This window comes from Erpetoichthys calabaricus, chromosome 18 (assembly GCF_900747795.2).
Source record: "Erpetoichthys calabaricus chromosome 18, fErpCal1.3, whole genome shotgun sequence".
Lineage (NCBI taxonomy): Eukaryota > Metazoa > Chordata > Cladistia > Polypteriformes > Polypteridae > Erpetoichthys > Erpetoichthys calabaricus.
Window position 1 is genome coordinate 43,183,358 of NC_041411.2, and position 23,276 is coordinate 43,206,633.

The following is a 23,276-nucleotide window of genomic DNA, read 5'->3' on the forward strand; positions in this document are numbered from 1 at the left end:
ATTTGTTCACTTTTTCTTTTTCTCCTCGCCATCTCGCTCTTTCTCTCTCTCTCAAGTAGATTTTTTTATTTTGCTATATTCATAACACATTTGTACCAAAACATTTGGCTAAATAGTCTGATGTAGATTCATACTTTATAAACTGTCTTTACAAACATGGTCTTAAATTTGTGTCTTTGTAACAATTGCTTTAATCTTGTAGAGTTACCATTTCAACTGACTTATGGTTTAGATATTAACAGTTTCATAGGCAGAATTGTTTGGTCCTTTGTGAGGCATTGTAGTCAGTTTGAATTATTGTGGGATATTTTGACCATACAGATGTGTCAATTGGATAATGTAGGTGACCATAGCTTAGGAAGAAATGAGAAGTTCAAAGATGCAATACCAAGAAATGACTAGCTATGTATTCATAGCTATGCATTCATCCATATAGTTAGAAAAGGCCTTGATCATCAGGTAAACGCCACACCATGACCTGACTACTCACAAACAAAGCAATCATAATTCCTACCTTTCCAACATCTGCTATTGAATTCTTATCACTGCCGGTTGGTTTTAGGCTCAAGAAGCTTCTGCTGCTATGAACTATGTCTGATTAAATTCTGAGTTAAGTTTTGCTTCTTCTTTGGTGCTGATAATTATGGTACTCTCTGACTGATACAATTTGAACAGTATTGCAGCTGACATTCTTGAAAGGTGTACCACCAGAAGAGTTGGTGTGATGTGCTGTTGCATGTGATAATCATGTAAATCTTTTTCATTGTATTTTACGTTTCACTCTTCATAATTAACTAAAGGTGTTCATGTCATCCATTGTTTCTGTTTTCATTGTATGCCTCCCTCAATTTTCCAAGAGGATAATGTCTGATAACATACGGCCGTCATCTTCTTGGAATGTGTATCCATCGTTACTTTGCTTACCTAGCTGGCTGTGCTCCCGAAGGAGAATTTTTAAAAAGTACATTTGAATGTGCCACAGGACACCATTCTCCACCTGCAAGAGTTCATGTCATGATGCATTTTGCTTATATCACCATTCAAGATGTTTAGATACTTTTCTCACAGTAATCTGTACTGTATGCTGTTTTTCATGCAAACTGGATTATTAGTGTTGGAAATACCTTTTTTTATCCCGTAGTATATATACCCATAAAGCTTTCTAACTCCTTTTGTCCCCAGTAGAGATAAGAATATACGCTCTAGCTAATACATTTTTTAGAAGGAAAAAAGCTCTTTGGGAGTCCACAGCTCCTGTAGACATAAATCATTTGGCTTCTACACCCATTTCTGGATCCATTAAACTGTTTGTTTAATTTGCTGTGTGGTTTGTATGACTTAAGGAAGCGGCAGTTACTTTAATGCTTTTCGCAAATTTTATTCAGGCTCTGTTTGAAGTTGCCTTAGGCTTTTCCTTCTCCTTTACATTTTTTCATAATTTCTTCAAGGTTCTTCTTGCATAAATTTGTTCAGCTTCCTCAGCCATTCCTTATTTTATTTTGTTTCCAGCTGGTGTGTTATGAGCAGTTTTTACTGCCTTTGGATTAATGGTGATCATATTACATTTACATACATTACATTTTACATTTACGTATTTGGCTGGCACTCTCATCCAAGGCGACTTACAACATTTTTGATACAATTGGCTATATTTCTTTTTGGTTTTCCAGTTCGAGCAAAGGCAGGTCAAGTGACTTGCTCTTGGTCAAACAGTGTCAGTAGTGGGATTTTAACCCACAACCTCAGGCAGTATTATGTAGCTTAAGGCTTTATAAGTGTTTATAATATTTTTGTAATGGGTGCATTGGAAAATGTCTTAAATTGCAATCTGTTTAAGTGATGATGCTGATCTGTTCATAATGTGACAGTGTGTAGTTATTAGCCAGCGAGTTTAATGTCTGTGAGCTTTGTGATGATCAGTTTTGTAGTCTCAAATTTTTTTTTTTTTTAAAACAGTCAGGTTGCATTCTGTACCTCAGTGACTTGGCACTCCTTTTAGTGGAAGTCGTCTTTAGTCCTTTGATTGTGTCAGCTCTGCTCTATACATGTGCATCTATTCAAAAAAGATGAAAAGTTAATATATAATGTTGGTAGCGTAATTAGCTCTGGCGTAAACTTGTGCATTCTAATGATGCAACAAAAGCAAATCTCATGGGATGGAATTTACTCAAAGCTGACTGTTGTCTCTAATTATCCTAAATTTGAAATTTTAGCTGCACGTCAGATAATGTGATAATCTGAAAGAGGTTTCTCATAAGCTGTTTTTGCGCATTATATTTGAAGGTATTTAACTAAACTACGTTTCTGCCATCATAGTATATTTTTTTCATTTGAGTTAATTGGTAAATTGTAGGCCTGGAATAAAGTGTAGAGAAACGTAGGACTTCTTATATTACTTAAAAAAATAATATGCATATTCAACAAAGTTTGTAAAGCTTTCCTTACAGATAAATGTTAGGGTCGCAATAGTTGGCTCATGTATGTGAACTAGAAAAAAAATCTCGCTGTGCTTATGAATTTGCTGCAAATTTAATAAAGAAGCCATGTTTTGTTAATGCCATATTAGTTGCTTCCTCAATAATTTAAAATGGCAGGCAGTTCTTTTAAATGAAAACGTATCATTTATGATTTGTTTATTACCCTGTGTTTTTGTAGTAATATAAAAGAAAAAAAAACTTGTGTTTTTATAGAGAACAGAGATGTAGTGTTGATACTGTGCCACAAAGGTGGGGACTAATACTGAGAGAGATTAGCTGAGCCAGATGTTGCAGATTTGTGACTGACCTTTTGCTATTCATGACAGTCTAAATCTTTGAACTGAGATTCTTCTTGGTGTGAGTCCATGGAAATACATTTGGCAACAAGGTTGGGATTTGCACTGTGGACAAGTGGAATGTAGTGACAACATTGTGCAGAAAAGGTATGGGCTGTCAGAGAGAGAGAGAGAGAGATCGATCAGCTGACGTCACCAGGAAGCACACCTCTCATAGTGTTCAGAGACGGTCTCTGAGTGGCTGACTAATGGAGTTACTCCTTTAACTCGTGTTACAAGGAGATTGCTTCTGGGCCAGCTGCTTCAGGGACTCACACCATGAATTGACTCAGCTTGAAGATTTGCACTGTGGTGAACTGCAGGTGGTCAGCTGTGAAACTGCAGCCTCTAGCTTAGTCAGGGCTTTGAAGTGATCTCTCAATCTATAAGTTAATAGAGTAACTTCATTGGTCAGCCTCGTAGAGACTGTGTCTGAAAATTCAAAAATTTGAATGAACAAAGAATTATTAGAATAAGCAATTTCAGATTTAGTAAAACAATGACAGACCTTTTTTATTCCTAAAATTTTGCTTTTATAATAATATTAAACAAAAAGCAGTGTTGGTCAGTTATATAATGGATGTTTACATTTTTGTTACAGGACAAGCATGGAGCATGTTTGCTTTTTTAGTATGAAGTGGTGGTAAATATGTTCCTTCTGGTTGCTTTTATTAGGTGAAAAAGCAGATTTTAGACGAAGACATCTTTTGTCCTCCTGAAGCATCTGTTCTGCTGGCGTCATATGCTGTCCAGGCTAAGGTGGGAAAGCCCTAAAATTGTTCTACTTTTATTACTTTTTTCAAATTTGTGTTTTTCCAGTTTGCTTTCAGGTTTCATATTTTAATTATGTTTGCTCTATGTACAAGGAAGCTTTGTTACAACATGGAAACCTAGAGTGAAGACTGCGGCCTTTTTCTTACCCTCAAGGAGAAATTGTAAACATTACTGTATTTCATGTCTTGTGATACTTTGTTTCAGAAAGGTGAAGATTTGTATTGAATCAGTATGTACGAAAGGTTCATAAAAGATTTCCACAAAAACTTGCATTGTTAGAGTATGACCTAATTTTCTTATCTTGGAGGGGATAATAAACAACAGTGAACTGGTACGGTTGAATAACCACCTGTGACTCGCTTGTTTGACTTCTTATGCACAGCCATCTACTGGAGGACAGCATGATCCGTAACCAGGGTGAAGTCATGGCCTAGGACAGGGCTACTCAAATATAAATTTGAAAGGTCCACTTACTAAATTTCCATTCAGTCTGAGGTCCGGAAAAGTGACGGTCAAATTCCAAATAGAGAACTCCAAAAAAAGGCAATCCCCAAACTTTAGAACTATACACAAAAAAATGACATGGTAGGCCTTTTAGTGTGAAAGGTTATACCTTCTTTGTGCCACCAGTTGTTTGAACTTGGGCATAAAAGGTGTGAGGGCAAGGCGGAGGCACTGATGTAAATGTTCATTGGTGAGGGTGTTGCGGTATGTGTTTTTCATCATGTTCATAGTGGAAAAGGCAGATTCACAGCAGTACGTTGAGGGAAACATTGTAAGAATTTGAAGGGCCATCTTCTGCAGGAGAGGAACACCTGCCGCAGTAACCATCTTTGTCCAGAAGGTGACAAGGTCACAGTGAGATTCCTGCAGTGCTAGGTTTTCTTGTAGCTCAATTAACTCTGTTTGCAGAGAAGCAGCACTGGCCCATTGGAAGACTTTTGTGGCTTCATTTGAGAATTCTGCAATATTTTTGACAAGAAATGGATTTTCGATGCACAGCAAGACTTGTTTTCCCAAAGGGAAATCTTCAAAGCGAGTTTGGAAATTTTTAATCAGCTTGTCCAGGAATTCAGCATAATTGTGATGGTGATGTTTTCCTGCAGTCTGATCCAAAAGTCTTGGGAAGTGAAGCAGGTCCTGCTGTAAGTCACATTTGAACACCTCCAGCTTCCTCTGGAAAGCACGGACAGCTAACATGAGGTCACACACTGTGCTGTTTTTGCCTTGGAGCTTCATATTAAGGTCATTAAGATGGGAAGTAATGTCCGTTAGAAAAGCAACAATTTCCATTTTCTCGTCATTCTTCATGAAATCCACAAACGGTTTGGCTTTTGCACTCTTCTGATCCAACAGAAATGTCTCCAGCTCTTTCCGCAGTGCCCAAAAACGCTCCAGTACCTTGCCTTTACTAAGCCACCGGACATTGTTGTGAAGGAGTAAATCATCAAATGTTGCATTCACCTCTATTAGAAATGAGCGCAATAAACGATGTTGCAAAGCAGAGGATGCTCTCAGATAATTGACTAGTTTCATGACTGTTGTCATGACTTCTGAGTACCTTTCTCCAAGGCTGGCACACAAAACCATCTGGTGAATTATGCAGTGGTATGTCATGAGGTCAGGGTGGTGAGTTCTCAAGTGTGACACTAATCCCCTCTCTTTCCCAATCATACATGGTGCGCCATCAGTAGCAATGGAAACAACATGCTTCAGGTCTATCGCTCTGTCCCTAAGCATCTGTGTCACTGCTTCATAGATATCATCCCCCCTTGTGTGTTCATGGAGGTTTGTGAGACCCAAAACATCTTCATGAAATTCTCCCTTTTCTTCATCAAAAAATCTGACAAAGACCATGAGTTGTGCATTGTCCGTGATATCTGTGGATTCATCCACAGCCAATGAAATGAATTTGGCTTTTTTTATAGCAGAACTAAGTTGTTCAAGCAAATCATCAGCGAGTATTTCAGCTCGTCTTGCAGCAGTGGAATCAGAACAGGGTATTTGGTTTATTTTCTGGATTATTTCATTCTTTTGAGTCCCTTCAAACAGAGCAGTCACCACTTCCATCATACACTCTTTGACTACTTCAGCATCAGAGAAGGGTTTCTTGTTTTTTCCCAGGACCCATGCTACTCTAAGTGAGGCTTCTGTTGCCCGCTCCTGTTGTGTGGCTGATCTAACTATTACACTGCTTGTAGCTTCATATGATGATTTCAGCTGGTTTATTTTTATGGTCCTTACCTCTGAGTTCTGAGGGTAATTTTGTTCGAAATGTGCATGCTTGGTTTCATAATGGCGTTTCACATTACCACTTTTGATTATTGCTACCGTCTCATTGCAGATTAAACACATTGGTTTTCTGCTTCCCACAGGGAGCGCGAACGCATATTTTTCTGTCCACTCACTCTTAAATTCGCGGTTTTCAAAATCAACTTTTCTTTTCTTATCAATGTACTGTCTTGAGCCAGCCATCTTCACTTTCAGTCAGCAAAAAAAAATTCAGTTATCGAAATTTGCACTGCCTGCGAGTGATGAGACTGCCTGTTCACCGGCCTGACCCAGAGCACGTGACCGGTACATAAATCTGGCTGCCGTGAATGAGCGAGCGAGTATTGGGGGGGAGGCGGGGAGTAGTGGGAACGATACTGTTACAACTGCTGCGATTGGACATAGATGAAGCAACCAAACCGAGTAGAAACCTCAAAGATATATCGCGCGGAATCACAATTGCGCACTTCATTGAGAACTCATTTGGATTATGATTAAATTTGCATGTTTGTTTTGGCGTCGGTCCAGATTTAACCGTATTTGGGTCCGGATGCGGACCGGAGTCCGCCTATTGAGTACCCCGGGCCTAGGAGGTATTACCTTAGTTGTGTCACTACCCATTTGATTGCCAGTTTGACTGCTGCATACCTGGTCTCCCGTTCCAGTAGTTTCCAGCTCAGCAACATGGTGGGGTGTTCAGCACTATCAACTCTCTGGCTCAGCATGGCACCTAGACCTGTGTCTGAAGCGTCGGTCTGGAGGATAAAAGGTAGAGAGAAATCAGGAGTTCTTAATACTGGTGCTGATTTCAGGGCCTGATTAAGGTCACAAAATGCAGTGTCCACATTATCATTCCATACCATGTTATTAAGGGCCTGCTTCTTTGTAAGATTGGTCAAAGAGTGCTGTGCTCTCAGAGAAGCAAGGTAAGAATGGGAGGTAGTAACCTACTAGACCCAAAAAGGCTTGTACCTGTCTCTTGGTCTTCAGGCAGGGCCATTTCAATATAGCATCAACTTTGGAGCACTGGGGACTGTACCTCTGCCCAATGGGTAGCCCAAATATTTAGCCCAAGTTAACCCAAAGAAACATTTCCTTGGGCTAATCCAAAGCCCGGCTTCACAGAGTGTATGGAGGACAGCTTTGACTTGTTGTAAGTGATCCTCCCATGTGCTGGAATAGATGACAACGTCATCCATGTAGGCTAACCATTGTGGGGCTGGAGCACTTTGTCCACCAGATGCTGGAAGGTTGCAGGGACCCCGTGCAAGCCGAATGGGAGGACACGATACTGCCAGTGTCCGCTAGGGGTGCTAAATGCGGTTTTTACTTTGGTGGACTCCGTTAAAGGAATTTCCAGTACCCTTTCATCATGTCAAGTGTTGTCAAGTATTGTGTTTTACTAAGTTCTACCTCAGGCAGCTTTGTGCCAGAAAGCCGAAATGGGCGTTCCCTGATGATTACCCCGGGTTCAGTAACACTGTCATGCTCCATTAGAGAAGTCCCTCCAGATTTCTCGCTTATCACCTCAGGGACAGACAGGGTAACTTTCTCCAGCTCCTGTTGCTTACAGGGTGCCAAATTGGGGCCAAGGTTAAGGTTGTTTTGTAGAGCAAAGAGAAAATGGTGCCAGCCAGAGAAGGGCTTCGACTCTGTCTCCTTTCATGGGTTCAGCAGATTTACGTAATAAATACGTTTGTTCGGTCGAAGATTGGGTTGTTTAACCAAATAATCAACGAGCCACTTCCTCTCCTTATCTTCAAGGGCCTTGCCAATATTTTGGAGTGAAAGGTGGGTACGGGGAACATGAGGCAATTCCCCCTCCAGGTGGAACTCCCAAAGGACTGTGCCACGATCGTAGTAGTGGGCCTGTGCTGCTTGAACTTTGTCCATGTGATCTTTCACAATGGGCTGTATTTTATTGAATCAATCCCATAACTGTGTGATATACTCCAAAATGTTAGTAGATGGGAGTGCCTCCTCATCCTGTCCCTCTTTTAGGTTGTCCATATAAAAGTTCAAACGAAGAGTAGTCCATAGAGACTTGCGGCACTTCCCAGTAGGCAAACAATGCAAGAAGGAGTGATGGATCCCAGTTTCTCTTGTCTTCGCTGACCACCTTGCGTAGCATCTGTTTGTGTTTGTTTGAACCTCTCAACAATGCTGCCGCTCTGAGGGTGGTAGACTAATGCCTTCAGACACTTTATTCTGAGTAATTTGGCCACCTCCTTGAAAGTTTTCAAAGTAAATGGCGTTCCCTAGTCTGTTAGGACTACCTTGGGGATGCCGACACACATGAAGACCCTTATTAGTTCCTGTGCGATTGTCTTTGAGTTAGCTGAGTGGAAATGAACAGCTTCTGGGAATCGAGTAGCATAATCAACGAGGACCAGGGTGTACTTATGTCCTTGTACCGAGGGTTCAAGGGGTCTGAGGAGATCTACCCCAATTTGTTCAAAGGTAATGTCAATTAAAGGAATTGCGACAAGAGGAGCACGATCCCTCCTAGGAATCTGCCATAATTGACACTCCAGGCAGGAGCGACAAAAGTGGCAGACTTCATTGATCAAAAGCCAATAAAAGTGTAGCTTTATTCGCTCCAACATTTTTTTGGTCCCCAGGAGAGCTCCTAGGAAGATCAGAATGTGCTAGCTCACAGACCTGCTCCCGGAAGGTCTGCAGAACTAAGAGCAGTGTCCGGATCTCCCCCTCATGTTCCACCACCCGACGGAGGTCATTGTTAATTACAAAGTATGGCCATTGAGGCATGGGAAGGTGGGCATGCACTGGCCGTTTACGAGGATGACTGCATTTTTTTTTTTGCAGACTTCAGGGAATCACTGTTCCATTGATTCTGTTTAAAGGAGCCCAGCGTCTTTTTAAACTGGAAGTCCAAGGCGGCTAGAGGGTCCAGGCTGAATTCAAGGGGCGTAGCTTCTGACTGCGTTGTCTCTTCTTCTCCGGATGATGAATCGGATGGCGACAGCGCTTTGTTTACCACATCACTCTGGACAGCCAAATCAGCCCTAGCTGCTGGTAATAAAAAAGGTGTGGAAGCAGTCTGGGACGTGCTTTACCTGTCCATTATTAGGCCCAACTTTGCAGTAGGAGTGGAAATTGTGGAGCCGCTTTTTATATTAGACCAGTCCTGTCCTAGAATCACGGGATACGGTGGATTACCAAGTACAGCCAAGGTGAGTTTCTGTAGCTATTTCCCAAATGCAATCACACAGGAAACGGTGCCGTACTGGGGTCTTTCCTCATGAATGCAGGTGATCCTGGTCTTTTCTTTTAACCACTGTTGTGGCAAGCAGCAATGGAAATGTTACCCCGCAGTCAATTAGAGCTGTGACCTTATGCCCATTGACTTTAACCACTCCTGTACGGGGAAGAAACAGAGGGTTAATGAGAGTGCTTATGCCATACCTCTTGAAGACCTCAGTTTTGAGCTTGCCATAGTCAGCTATGTCCTCCTCTGCGAGATCATGGTACACCCTCTGCGCATTACCCTTCAGGAAAGGGGCCAAGATGTTACCCCACTCTGCCCGCGGCCAGCAATGTCTGGATGCTGTTCTCTCAAAAATAGGTCTCAATGTCGCCATTTTCCAAGAGAGGTATGAGTGACTGAGAGGGAGCCTGCGTTTGGTCTTGCTGGACAGAGAGTCCAGCCTTGTTCCGTGCTTCCGACTCTGCTGCCTGGACCTTTAGGTGTTGGAGCTCTGCCGCCATATTATTCAGGATAGTGTTTAGGTCCTGCTCCTCCGACATAATGGAAGCAGATCCTGCTGACTACGCCACTCTAAATGACCAAGAGAGAGACAAAAAAAGTTTCAGGTTCCACCCTGTATATTCACAATTCCTGGGAAGAAAAAAAATATATGCAATGAATCAATGCTCAAGGGAGCTGAGTAGTCTCCTCAGACGGGACAGGTAACTGGGAAAATGTGGCCAGTGTGATGGGCGGCCACGGCCATTACCCAGTTGGGACGCCAGCTGGATGGAAGTACTTCTCCAAGGCAATGCCTCCCCTGGGGCGCTAGAGGGCAGCCCTCCTGGGTGGCTGTGGCACCACGGATTCCCACAGGGTATGCTGGGAGTTGGAGTTTGGTGCAGCCCTATTTAATTCCTTGGGGGGCCACCAAGGGGAGCTGCAGAGCCTTACCTTGAACTTCCATCAGTCCTGGGAGTGATTCCAGGTAACACTAATTAGCCACTCCATTCAAGGAGCCCATGTTGGGAGGAGGTGGACGAAGCTTCCTGGGAAAGGAGTGGAGACAGAGAAAGACAGACAAAATGAAGAAAAAGACTGTGCTTTGGTGCTTATTTGTATTGTGCTGCTGTGGAGAATGAGGGAAAAGCACTTCCCCATGGAAATAAAAGTGTGTTGTGTGCTGCACTTGTGTCTCTGCCTGTCTGTGTCGGGTAAAGGTGGCTGAACGTGCCCTGGTTGTCCACACTGCTTTTATAGAGGATAAAGAGGAAGGGGTGTGTCCATGGGGGTGAAGCCAGAAGTGAGGTCAGTGCTAGCGTGTGTTCAGAAGCAGGCTTCTGTTCGGAGGTTCAGGAGGGGAGAGAGAAAAAGTGTTAGTAAACTTCGTCAATCCATGCTCCAGCTTACCATGACCAGCCAAGCCCCCTGACTGCCTCCTATGTGCACGTGAGTGACACAGCCTTCTCTCAGCCCAGACCCGTGGAGTCGGGTGGTCCAAACCGAGAGGTCATGAACATAGAAAAGTGCATCCATTTTAGGTTGGAGGGAACCCTTGCAATAAACTACAGTGAACCGGGGTGGATAAAGGCCCTAGAACCACCTTGTGATGCGTCGCGTGTTCAACTGCTTATGCATAGCCATCCACTGGAGTGCGGCATGGCCTGGAACATATATATGTATACACACACACAATCTATTAACTGCTATTGGCAGTTAAACACTGTTTAAATGTAAATATGAAAGCTGTTATTGGTTTTAGTCATTAATTGCACTATAGCTTTTGTTGCTGTTAAAATATACATTTACTATATTTTGGTGTTTTTTCAGTTCTTGAGGTGTGATTATAAATATGGATTATTATTTTAACTATGTAATTCCTGTTTCTTACCAAAATGTCTACTGTATGAAATGTACAAATAATAAACATAGTACACATCTAAAAAAAGCCACAAATGTATCAGATGTTCATAAGATGTTTATCAAGAAGATGAAAGGCCATCATGCTTAACAAGTTTATAAATAAAAAACACATTTTGCTGTTAAGCTAACAAGTCTGTTGTTTACTAAGCAGCAATTTCAAATTCTTTCTTTTCTTTTTCCAGTTGAAATATATAAGAAAGTCACAGACCCAACTAAGACAAACAGTGTTGCGTTTTAATTAAAGGATAAAATAAAAAGATCTACTTTCATTTAAGTAACTTTTCTTGTCTAATTGTACAGGACAACTATTCCAATTCCTTTTTCTCAGTTTACTACTCCACTTTTTTTTAACACTGCCATCGCTCACTCATTTGTAAAACAAGTCTTAACTTGCTGCTCTTTGTTTATACTACAGGAAATAATGCTGGCTCAGCTACTTTATTACCTTGCATGAAGGAGCACTGAAACTAATTTACCATAAACCTTAGAAATGCAGTGCCTTAATAAGGTTGGTTTTTATGATTGATTCACCGATCGAGTGTTTTTTAGTGAAAATCAGCGATTTAGATCGATGGCCAATGATTAATCGGAGGATCTCTATCAACCTCTGATCTTGGGTTGAGCATTTCCTTGCGTTTTACACATTAGTGTTTAAAATATATAAAGACTTCTTTCTAAAATTGTTTTACCCAGCCAAACTATACATATATGGGGTAATTGTTGCCCTGTTTTGTCTGTTTTTGAATACACCTTAGCTCTCGATTGTTAGTGTTACTTTGTCTCTAGTATAATAATGACTAGCATACAGTTGTTGATAAGGATGAAAGATAAATGACAAAATATAGGAATGGCCCACCTAAAGCTTTTTAGGCTATTTACATCGTGCCACCGCAAGAAGACCCACAGTGCATAGTTTTTATAGTTGGAGTGTGTTGGAGGAATGCAACAAAAAATCTTTAATAAGAAATGTCATCATTTGTTTTTTTTGGGGACGGGAAAATTTTGTCTTGGCTACTGTGGCAACACTGTGACCTTACTGAGATGTTCTCTCTTTGGCAGAGGCTCCACATTTGAAGCAGTATCCAACCATGTTGGTTACTAGTTGGGGGAAAAGAAAAGTTAATTTAATTTCGGGAGACTTATTGAATTTTGGAGTTGTGGCACTGATTTGATCGTAAAATTAATTTTACCGTTTTCGTTTATGGCTCCAGTCCTGTTAGCCTTTGATGCTGTAAATAATTTGCTAGAAAAAAATACAATTATTATATGTGCTTAAGTGAATAGGTTGTGGGCATGGTCAACGTTATTAAAACATACTGCAGATGTGTGAGCTGTATATTGTGGCAGAGTAAAACTATAGTTAAAACGATCTCTTATTTTCACATTGAAACCCAAATGAAGTGATAATTTCACAAATGTCTTAAAGTATGCCAGACTGTCCCAGACAAAGTGATGTAAAAAAAATTAAGCTGCTGTTTGTAGAAGAGAGAAAAAATATGTCAAACTAATAAAATGAGGAAAATGTTAGAAAGGTGAAAGTGGATCAGATTTAGTTTTACTAATGAATTTGCAGTGTTGAAGTAGTGCCTGTTTATCATCTTTTTGCACATCCTTTAGCAGTACCATGCACATGGTAATGCCTTAGAGTCAATGTGATGCATGTAACAGAATGTTAATTCCTTCAATAAGTGACAAGATTGCAAGGAAAGAAATGATGCTGCAAACTGTTTCAGCTGATTTTTGTCTCGGCCTGCTGGCATTAGTGAGATCTGCTTTTGTTTTTCCTCATAACGGTGTAAAATGGTTGAGGTACGCACCCACATTTATACATCCTGCACGCTCTTGACTGCAATGCCTACACTGCAGGTGGGTTGCAATCAGCAATTGAAGGAGATGGTTTGCATGCAGAGCAGTCAGGCTGGTGTCACACTGCACTGCCTCTGTCTTACTCACAACAGCTGCCTAGGAAAGTGTGCATCCTGCTGGCATGGAACAGCATGGGTAGCCTGCTTGTCATGCACCTGGCCGTGAGCTGCATTGCTAATGTGGGGCCTTTTAAGAATGTAACAAGTTAATGGATTCTGTTGATAAAATTACAGGAACTCTGTTTTCTTTATATTACCCTTATATAAACATTTTTTTTCCTCTTGTACTTTATTGAAGGTAAATGCTGATATCTGTGCAATGTCCCTCTCTTCTTTAAGACAATTAGTAGAACAGCTACATCCCCTTTGTACGTATTAAGGGACTGGTTTTAAATGACTGATATCTTACGGTTTTTTGTGTGGCATGCTTCCTTGAGGTTCATGGGTGCGATCTATATAATTTGGTATATTTAGTCTATCTGACATTTTTCACTTCCTAAAAACCGCTACTTACTTTAGAATTGCTAGAAAAAAATATCTGAATTGGCAGACTATATTTGGATAAACAGCTTTATGAAAAACACAGTTTGAATTGCCTGGTTTTTAAAATGTTTTGGCTGTTTGCTAATTCAAATCAGTAGTAGGATTTAGAACTAGAGATTAAATGTAAAAATACCTTGACTATCTGTGTTCATCTGGCTTCAAGTTTAAAGATATTGATCCAGTCCTTTTATTAAAGGACTGCTTTGTTATTTCTAAACTCTGCAACTTATTTATCTAATGTGTTTTACAGAGATGAGTAGTACACATTTGCCAAGACTAGTTCATTTCTTATCCTTAGACCTGTGTTAATACATGTGCATTTTCAAAGTATTTTTTGTATATAGATGTGTGTTTAACACTTGTTTAAGCACCTAAGTTCATGAGCTTTGTTGTGCCAATACTGTATGAATCTGCCTGCCATTGTTAGTGGGGAAAAACAATGGCACTGGAGATGTTTCCTGGCACGTGGAGATGATTTGTTGAGCCATGTGATGTGTTTTGTGGGTTTTGATAGTATGATACTTGCTTTGCCAATTATTAAGGCAGCCGTAATAATTGTGCCCTTTGCACACTGACTGATTTGTGGGTTTTTGTGCATCTTCATGCAACAAATGTGCAGTGTTTCACATTTTTTATAAACAAACATTGCTTCTCTGCAGTAATATGAATGGTGGCCTAAAGTAAAACTGATTTCACAGTTCTGCATTTTGCAGCTGCAGAATTATTTTAGGCATACATGGAAATGTGAATGAGGCCTAGTATGCCTCAGTGTTATGAAAGAGTTTGTGTTTAGTTTTAGCCCTGCATCTTTTTCTCTGAATATAACTTGCTGTCCATTTTTAACAGTTTAGTAATACAGAAGGCCACTGACAATCTTCTAGTGAGTCTTTTGTGAACTGCTTATAATAATGTGAGCTTAATTATAGTGCAATGTAACCCTCAGTGAGTATCTGTTACACTTTCTTATCAAGTGTTCTATAGCTGCTGTCACGTTAGATTCCAGACTTCATTTGGTACAGCGCAGTTGATGCATGTGCAGCTTTATAACCCTTTTTGTTGTCCATAGTCGGAGCTTGTGCATGACACACACAATCTAGATCTCATTTGCAACTCTAGCTTACTTATTGACTTCACTGCTCGCCCCTCAGACATCTTAATTTCAAATGCTTTCTTGCTACCCTGTTCTCGGCTAAATTACTTTCTCTGTAATTGTAGAGCAGTACTGAAATAGCAGTAGCTCTGTAGACCTAAATGTAGAGTACAAATCATTTGCAGTGGCCTATATTTGACATCTGATGTCAGATAGGTTCATTGTTAACTGACTATATAAATGTTATTGTAAAGCAGGTTTGAAGTACTTACAGTATTTCTGTCCTTCTAAATATTAATTCATAGCAAGAACAGAAAATCCACAGAAGCCTGCAGGAATCTAGTGTTTTGGTCAAAGCAAGAGGCACAGAAGCCAGAAAGTACATAGGAGTAAACACAGTATTGTGACTTGTATCTTTCTTCTTTACTTTTATATAATGTATGCATTATCTTCATGATTACTTGCATATGCAGGGTATCACATGAATGAAGAATAGTTCATATATTCTGAAATACTAAACATAACACTACAAAAGTCAAACCTAAGTAATAAACTAACAAGGTCTGCTTAAATGTGAACAAAGCTCGGTTTCCTAGTCAAAATACATAAAACAGCACAGACTTATGTGAAACAGACATACTTTGATTTGATCATATAAATATGTGAGAATTTGATGATGAACTTGAAGTATGTTTTTTTTTTTTTAAGTTTAACTGTTGGAGATGTATCTGGAAATTTGACACATTCTGAAGTAAGGAAGATTCACTTCATCCAAGTCTAAATGTAAATGGTCTGGTCACCATGGGACACTACCAGGTGCTATCAGCGTCACAGCTGCCACCAACAAAGGCAGCAGTATGCTCAGACAGGTAAAGCAGTGTCCAAAAAGAAACTGAAAATGGGGCCTTTGTATACATTAAAACTTAATATATAAATGTGTTTTAGGTTTCCATGCACATTTCTAGCAGTAGAGCAATAACAAAAATAAGCAAGTAGTGTTTAAAAAAAAATATATGGAGTTTTGGATCGTTTTTTTTTTTTTTTTACCACCTTGCTCATATGGTGGTATAACCCTGTTTTTCCTGTTACTCTACAGACTATATTGTGTTTTTTGTTAAATACTGAATCGTCTTCAGAATAAATGTGGATTCTAATTAAATTTACAGGTCTTGTAACAGTGTTTTACAGGGCACTACTACGTCATGCGTTTATCTTACTTCTAGATTGTAACAGATTATCTCTTTCTGAACTGGTCATTTAACTGATACTTGTGAAAATGATGAATGAATGATGGAAGATGGCAAACTTTGATTGCTATCAAAAGTTAATAAAGTAATTGTATTTCTTCTCTCAATGTGTTTGATGTTTTTTGAGAAATTCCCCACAATTGCCAAAATGTTGCAGTCTACTGAAATGCAGTCCCCCTCCGTCTGAACACCATTTTCATGATGTCCAAAGTGATGAATTGTATTGTTAATCCTACAGACAGCAAGATTTAATGATACCATTATCTAAAGCCTCAGGATTTTTTAATATGTACTTAAAATGTTTTGTAGACTCATTGTAAGATAGAACATTTGGCTCACTTATTTCCAGGTCCTTGGGTATTCAATTTTTCAGGAATATATACCCTTGCCCTCCAAAATCTTTTTTTTTGTTTTTTTTTAATAATAGTTTTATGTAGCTGCAAAAACATCACATTATTTTAGTGTGACTGTAATCAGACTGCCTTTATTATTATACAACTATGGTAAAATCTTGGTTAACACTCTGTAATTTATGAAAATATGATAACAGTTAATTGATTTTGTTAATGTTTCATTGATGGAGAAGAGCTTTTTCTGATATATTCAAATCTGTTTTTGGATTTTTCCAAGTCCAAGTTTCACTTACAATACAGTATATCAAAGGAAGGACAAGTTTAAGACTTTTTTCATTTTTAAGCTTTATTATTATTTATTGGCAAGTGTTCATTTCCCTAATCTGTGCTCTGAGGCGTGTTGCACACTACCCTTATACTGCTAATTGTTTATCATTATTAAATATACATGTTACGGATTACATTTATCATAATAAAGCCAGCAGTTTAACCCTAGTGAATCAGTTTGAATTAAACACTTGCTTGATTGTTGACAGTTAGCAAACACATCATGTGGACATCAAACCAACATTTTTAACACATTCCTCCATTATTGCAAAAATGTTTAAAACCCTATTATGAATATTTTTATATTTTAATTGTTATACCATTTTATATACATTCTTGTAATTTACTTTTATTTTACATTTTATCACTATTTAACATTTGGCATTTTGCATTAGTTTACTGGATTATGAAGAAAGAAGACTAAATATAATGTTTACATCTTTCACAATATGCTCTTATCCAAAGACCTATGTGAGGATAAGTTAGCTGAAATATATCTGGACGGATCACATGCTTAAATGTGCAGAAACTACAGAGAGAGGAAGCTAAGGGTTTAAACTTACAAATGAAGTGACTTTTAATCACAAATTGCCCACAAAAGCTGTGTCAGAGCTAGTGTTTAAATACATAAAAACAGTAGAAAGCATAAGTGCTGAGTAGCAAAGAGCAGATCATTTAGTGGCGTTCAACAGTAACAGTGTTAGCTCTTGAGTGAAGAGTAATTAAACGGGCCTGGTTGGTGCCTGTGGTTCTTACAGTGTTTTTCAGTATCACAGGTTATCTTTTCTGGCAGTCCCAGTAAGCCAGCATCAGCATTTTATGCTTGACGCGTGCTGCCACTGGTAACCAGAGAAGAATGACTAAAGATGGAAGAGATGACAATGAGTATGTTAGGCATAGGCAATGGAAATAAAATCATTCCTTTGTTAATTTGCATACTGTAGATTTCAGAGGTTCCTGAGCAAATTCAGGCAAATGACCTGCTATATCTTTAAATACCTCTTTCGTAGCCATTTGTATGAAATTAATTTTATCTTGTGTGTGGTGCTTTTAGTGAAGGGTTTTAGATAATCTTGTATGTGTACCACGTTAATTTCAGACTAGACATTTGTCTGTCTTTACTCTGATTTATAAAAATGCTGCTCCTTAATTGTTCAGTTTTATTCGTTTTATACTTTTTAATTTTTTTTTTTTATGTGCAGGGCCATTTAAAATCCAGAGTGCCATGTTTGAGAGCCATATCCATTAGAAATATGTCAAATATTTGATCTTGTGCTGCTACTTGCTCTCAAAGGTTTGAACCCAATCCCACCAATGTCCATATGTAATGGGCCTTTCACCACTTTCACAATCAAAAGATATTTTTTAAGTATGATAAATTTAATCATTTTAGAAATATTTATTTAGAGCACTAATGAAAGGCCATCATCAACACATTTGTTATTAGCTACATAACAGTGCCACTCCACAAGCCAAATATGGATACCTACTTTAGTGTAGCTTATTTTAAAAGTGATTCTTGTATGGGAAAACAGGTGTGAATTAATTTCTTCCATGCACTTTTGAAGAGTGTTGCAGTAGTCAGTTGACCACCGTTTTTGCATATTCAAACTTTTTCTATAAATAATTAACAAGGCATGAACCACTTTCGCATCTACTCTTTTTTCAGAGATGTACACACAGTCCATAACTTGTAAAAGTGTTCAGTAGTTTTAATTTGAAATGGATACATTTTCAATTTTTACACATAAATCTTCACTCACTAACCTATAATAACAAAGTGAAAACATGTTTTCAAAAAGACTTGCACATTATTTAAAATCAAAACGGAAATCTGTTTCATAAAAGTATTCAGACCCTTGTGTAGAATTATTCAGCAGAAGTGTGTCAAGAAACACTGCTGGGGCTCCTTTATACCAACAACAATACGTCTGTATAATGCCTAATTTGGTACTGTGACAGCCAAGTCAGAACTTTGGATGAGTACAGCAAAATACAGAGAGGCCTTTGAAGAAAACCTACTCCAGAGTGCACGTGATCTTGGAATAAGGCGATGGTTAACCTTTCAGCACCTCAATGACCTGACGCTCACAGCCAAGACAACACTGGAGTGGCTTTGGGACGAGTTTCTAACTGTCATTGAGTCACCCATTGAAAGCCCAGGCTTAAACCCCATAGAGCATCTGTGGAGATACCTAAAGATGGCAATTTACAAACACTTATCAACCAATCTATCAGTGCTTGAGAGGATCTGCCAGGAAGAATGGGATAAATTGACCAAATACAGGTGTACAAAGCTTGCAGAGACTTACCCAAGAAGATCAAAAGTTAGAAATGCTACAAAAGTGACTTCTACGAAGTACTGAATTAAGGTTCAGAATAATTATGTAAATGAGAGATTTCAAACCTTTCTGCAAAAATGTTTTCACTTTGTTATTATGGGTTATTGAGTGCAGATTGATGGGCAAAAACAAAAGATTTATCCTTTTAAAATTAATGTACAACACACAGAAGTGTGCAGAAAGTGAAGGGGTCTGAATACTTTGTAAATCCACTTTACAGATTTTTTTAAATAATTTAGTCAATAATAACCATATGTTTTGATATACTTCAATATACTGTGTATATGTGTATATATTATTTAAGGATGCTCTAATCAATCAGCCACTGATCGAAATCAGCTGATTTTCCCTAAAAAAAAGACATGATCAGTGGGCGGATAAAAGGCAGATCACAAAAAACGATATTTTCAGCCCTTGCTTTTCTAAGCTTTGTAGTCATTTATTTGTAGTGCTCCTTTACGCAAGGTATTAACATTAGTTGAGCCAGCACACCTCTTTTTCTTTTGCAGCAAACTTCTTGCAGTGTAAACAAAGAGCTACGAGTGGAAGCTTATTTTATTCGTGAACGAAATTGGTGTATTATCCATTACATTAAAGAAAATGGATTAATAAACTGAAAAAAAGAGTAATCCGACAAACCGTCCTGTGCAACTAGACAAATGGCAAGAAAAGCTACTTTAAAGAATTCATCCACCCACCCATCCATTATCCAACCCGCTATATCCTAACTACAGGGTCACGGGGGTCTGTTGGAGCCAATCCCAGCCAACACAAGGCTCAAGGCAGGAATTAAAGAATTTTAGACCTTTTTATTTTGTCCTTTAAATTAAAACTGACACTGATTTGAGTTTGGACAGTGTGCTTGTTTAAAATGCCACAGCTTACACTTTTAATTGGAAAAAGAAATGATAAAGACAAATTTCAAATAGTTGCTTAATAAACAGTAGTTTTTTTAAAAGATTTGTTCTGTGTTTATTATTTGTTGCTGTGTGTCATACAGTATACGTTTTTGTAAGAAACAAGTACTACATTATTAAAATGGCAATCCATATTTTATAGTTACACCTCAAGAATTATGAGTGTCCAGTTGACAGAATAAAGAAAAAACACACCTGTATAAATATAGTAAATGTGTAACTGCACTACAGCTTTTTGCTGTTAAAATAATGATTTAAAATGTTTAAAACATAAGTGCATGTATGTTTACATTTAAGTAGCGCTTAATTGCCAGTATCAATTAATTGATTGTGTGATATATATATTATTTTTTTTTATTATGTTTAGTGTATATATATATATATACATACATACACACAGTGCGTATATATACAGTGGGTGCGGAAAGTATTCAGACCCCCTTCAATTTTTCACTCTTTGTCATATTGCAGCCATTTGCTAAAATCATTTAAATTAATTTTTTCCCTCATTAATGTACACACAGCACCCCATATTGACAGACAAAAAAAAGAATTTTTGAAATTGTTGCAGATTTATTAAAAAAGAAAAACTGAAATATCACATGGTCCTAAGTATTCAGACCCTTTGCTCAGTATTTAGTAGAAGCACCCTTTTGAGCTAATACAGCCATGAGTCTTCTTGGGAAAGATGCAACAAGTTTTTCACACCTGGATTTGGGGATCCTCTGCCATTCCTCCTTGCAGATCCTCTCCAGTTCTGTCAGGTTGGATGGTAAACGTTGGTGGACAGCCATTTTTAGGTCTCTCCAGAGATGCTCAATTGGGTTTAAGTCAGGGCTCTGGCTGGGCCATTCAAGAACAGTCACAAAGTTGTTGTGAAGCTACTCCTTCGTTATTTTAGCTGTGTGCTTAGGGTCATTATCTTGTTGGAAGGTAAACCTTCGGCCCAGTCTGAGGTCCTTAGCACTCTGGAGAAGGTTTTTGTCCAAGATATCCCTGTACTTGGCCGCATTCATCTTTCCCTCGATTTCAACCAGTCGTCCTGTCCCTGCAGCTGAAAAACACCCCCACAGCATGATGCTGCCACCGCCATGCTTCACTGTGGGGACTGTATTGGACAAGTGATGAGCAGTGCCTGGTTGTCTCCACACATACCTCAGTGCAAGACACATGACAGCCCACATGGAGTTTGCTAAAAGACACCTGAAGGACTCTGAGATGGTGAGAAATAAGATTCTCTGGTCTGATGAGACCAAGATAGAACTTTTTGGCCTTAATTCTAAGTGGTATGTGTGGAGACAACCAGGCACTGCTCATCACTTGTCCAATACAGTCCCCACTGTATATATGTATGTATGTATGTGTATATAATATATATATATATATATATTTGTTTTATTTTTTATTTATATACAGTGATCCCCCCGCCTATCGCGGAATGTACATTCTAGACCCATCAGCGATAGGTGAAAATCCATGATATAGAAAGACCATATAAATAAACATTTTTTTTATAGTTTAAGCCTTAAAATACCCCTCCCACACGCTTTAAACACATGTAAACTTATTAAAACACACTTTGTAAACACATATGATATGTGGATGTCGGGCTAAGGATATGAGTAACATGATATAATAATAATATAATAAAAATAATATATGTAATGTATATGTATTTATATATACACCATCTCTCTCTCTCTCTCTCTCTCTCTCTCTCTCTATACGTAATGGAATATGTAAAAATGAAAACATTTTAAGCTCAGTATGGGTACTCACCAGTGAAGATACACTCCATAACTTGTATGATGATGATGATGAATTAGCTGTACAGTATACGATGAAGTATGTATGTGGGTGATGAGTACGTACTGCACAGCAAAGCAGAGCATTTACAGCTCTTCTGAAGGCTCACCTTCAGGTTGTTTAGGAGGGGTATCTTTCTGCTGCTGGATGGCAACTTCCGCTGAAGGCGTAGGTGTGTCGTCTTTCTTTGTTGGGGTAAGGAACATCGTTATAGGCAGTTGCTGGCGTTGCTTCTTCTTTTGGGCAAGGAGGTTTTTATAGACTTCAATGGCTGCATCAATGGTGTTGTGAAATTGCAACACCCAAAGCATTTCGGGATCCCAATCATCTATACGGTACGCGATATGCAGAGAACTGAGATGCGTCAGGGACCCACGCTCGCTGTTCTTGTGAAATTACACCATGTTAGCAGCAGCCAATCGGAGCGCAAGAGAAAGAAAATCCCGCTCTGATTGGTTGAGTCTCCTCTTTCAGCCAATAATGGGCCTTGTAAGAAATCATCTGGGTACTTTAACGCGAAACTCTTTGTCTACCGTAGTGTACAATGTATGTATATTTAATGATTTACTGTATTGCTTAAATGTTAGATATGTTCTACAGAAAAATCCGCAATATAGCGGGTGCGCGATAGCTGAACCGCGATATAGCGGGGAATCACTGTATATATTTTTTTGTGTTGGAGAAATGGTGAAAACTACTGTTTTTAATTAAGCCTTGTTTCAGATAGGTACATTACAGAAAAAACTAAAAAATATGATAGCTTGTAATTATTTCCTTTTCTGCCATATGTATTATGGATAAATATTTTTCTACATATTTTATTAAAGTATAAATTTTAAGGAAAATTTATTTATTTTAGTATATGATGGAGACTGAACAATAAGCCTACAAAATATAATTTTGTTAATAAAAAATGAGCAGTTAACCCCTGTGGTGTTTTAATTATAAAAATACACTTTAACATAGGACATAAATCTTTGATTTTTCTGGTTATGCAGGAGATTAATGTAAAAAATACCTTTTTTTTTTCTTTATCCCTTTAAAATGTATCTGAATCGGTCGATCATGTAGCATAAAATTGGCCTTAAAAAAACTGATTGGAGCATTCCTAATATTATTGCTGTAAAACTGACTTCAGACTTCCTAGTTAGAAAACTGATTCATCCTTGTAGTCAGCAACAATTTAATTGAAGTATGTTTTATCTTGAAGAATAGCTTGAAATAGTTTTTTTTATGTTTGTTTTGTAATTAATTTTTTGGTTCTTTTTTGTAATCAGATATTTTAATATAGAAATAAACATTGATTTTAATAGGAGGTGTTTAAGTTACATTTATCTGTATAAATTGTACACTTTTTCCTTTTTAGTATGGAGACTATGATCCTAATGTACATAAGCCTGGTTTCTTAGCCCAAGAGGAACTTCTACCAAAACGGGTAAGTACTATATTAAAGCATTTTTCCTCTTTCTTTTGTTTGACAATCAGACATTTATATGTAACTGATTTGTAATGCATTACTCATATTTATATATTTTTATTATATGTAAGGCAGCGTTTCCTTTTGATGCTATATCACAGCAAAACCATGGGACCATGCTAACTCAGTTAGTAGGGCCAATCAACTTTCTTAGACAGATGATTATCTACAAGTTGTAGCCATAAATATTAGACCTTGTTTTAATTCCTCCCAAAATTTGAAGGCTAAGCAATCAAAAAAATACAATATGCTATAGTTCTGTAAGACATATCCCAAGTGTATATTCCTATATATGGTTTCAAATAGTGGCTTATTCAAGGG

At 38.3% G+C, this 23,276-nt stretch overlaps 1 protein-coding gene across 2 annotated transcripts in view; it reads left to right on the forward strand.

Moving 5' to 3' along the window:
* The window catches only part of nf2a (NF2, moesin-ezrin-radixin like (MERLIN) tumor suppressor a), a 134,545-nt gene that overhangs the window by 52,624 nt on the left and 58,645 nt on the right, over positions 1 to 23,276 (forward strand). For both annotated transcript variants that reach the window (XM_028825449.2, XM_028825448.2), the window contains exons 4-5: positions 3,488 to 3,571; positions 22,845 to 22,913. In XM_028825449.2, the coding sequence (XP_028681282.1) occupies positions 3,488 to 3,571; positions 22,845 to 22,913 (153 nt within the window). The remainder of the gene's footprint in view (positions 1 to 3,487; positions 3,572 to 22,844; positions 22,914 to 23,276) is intronic.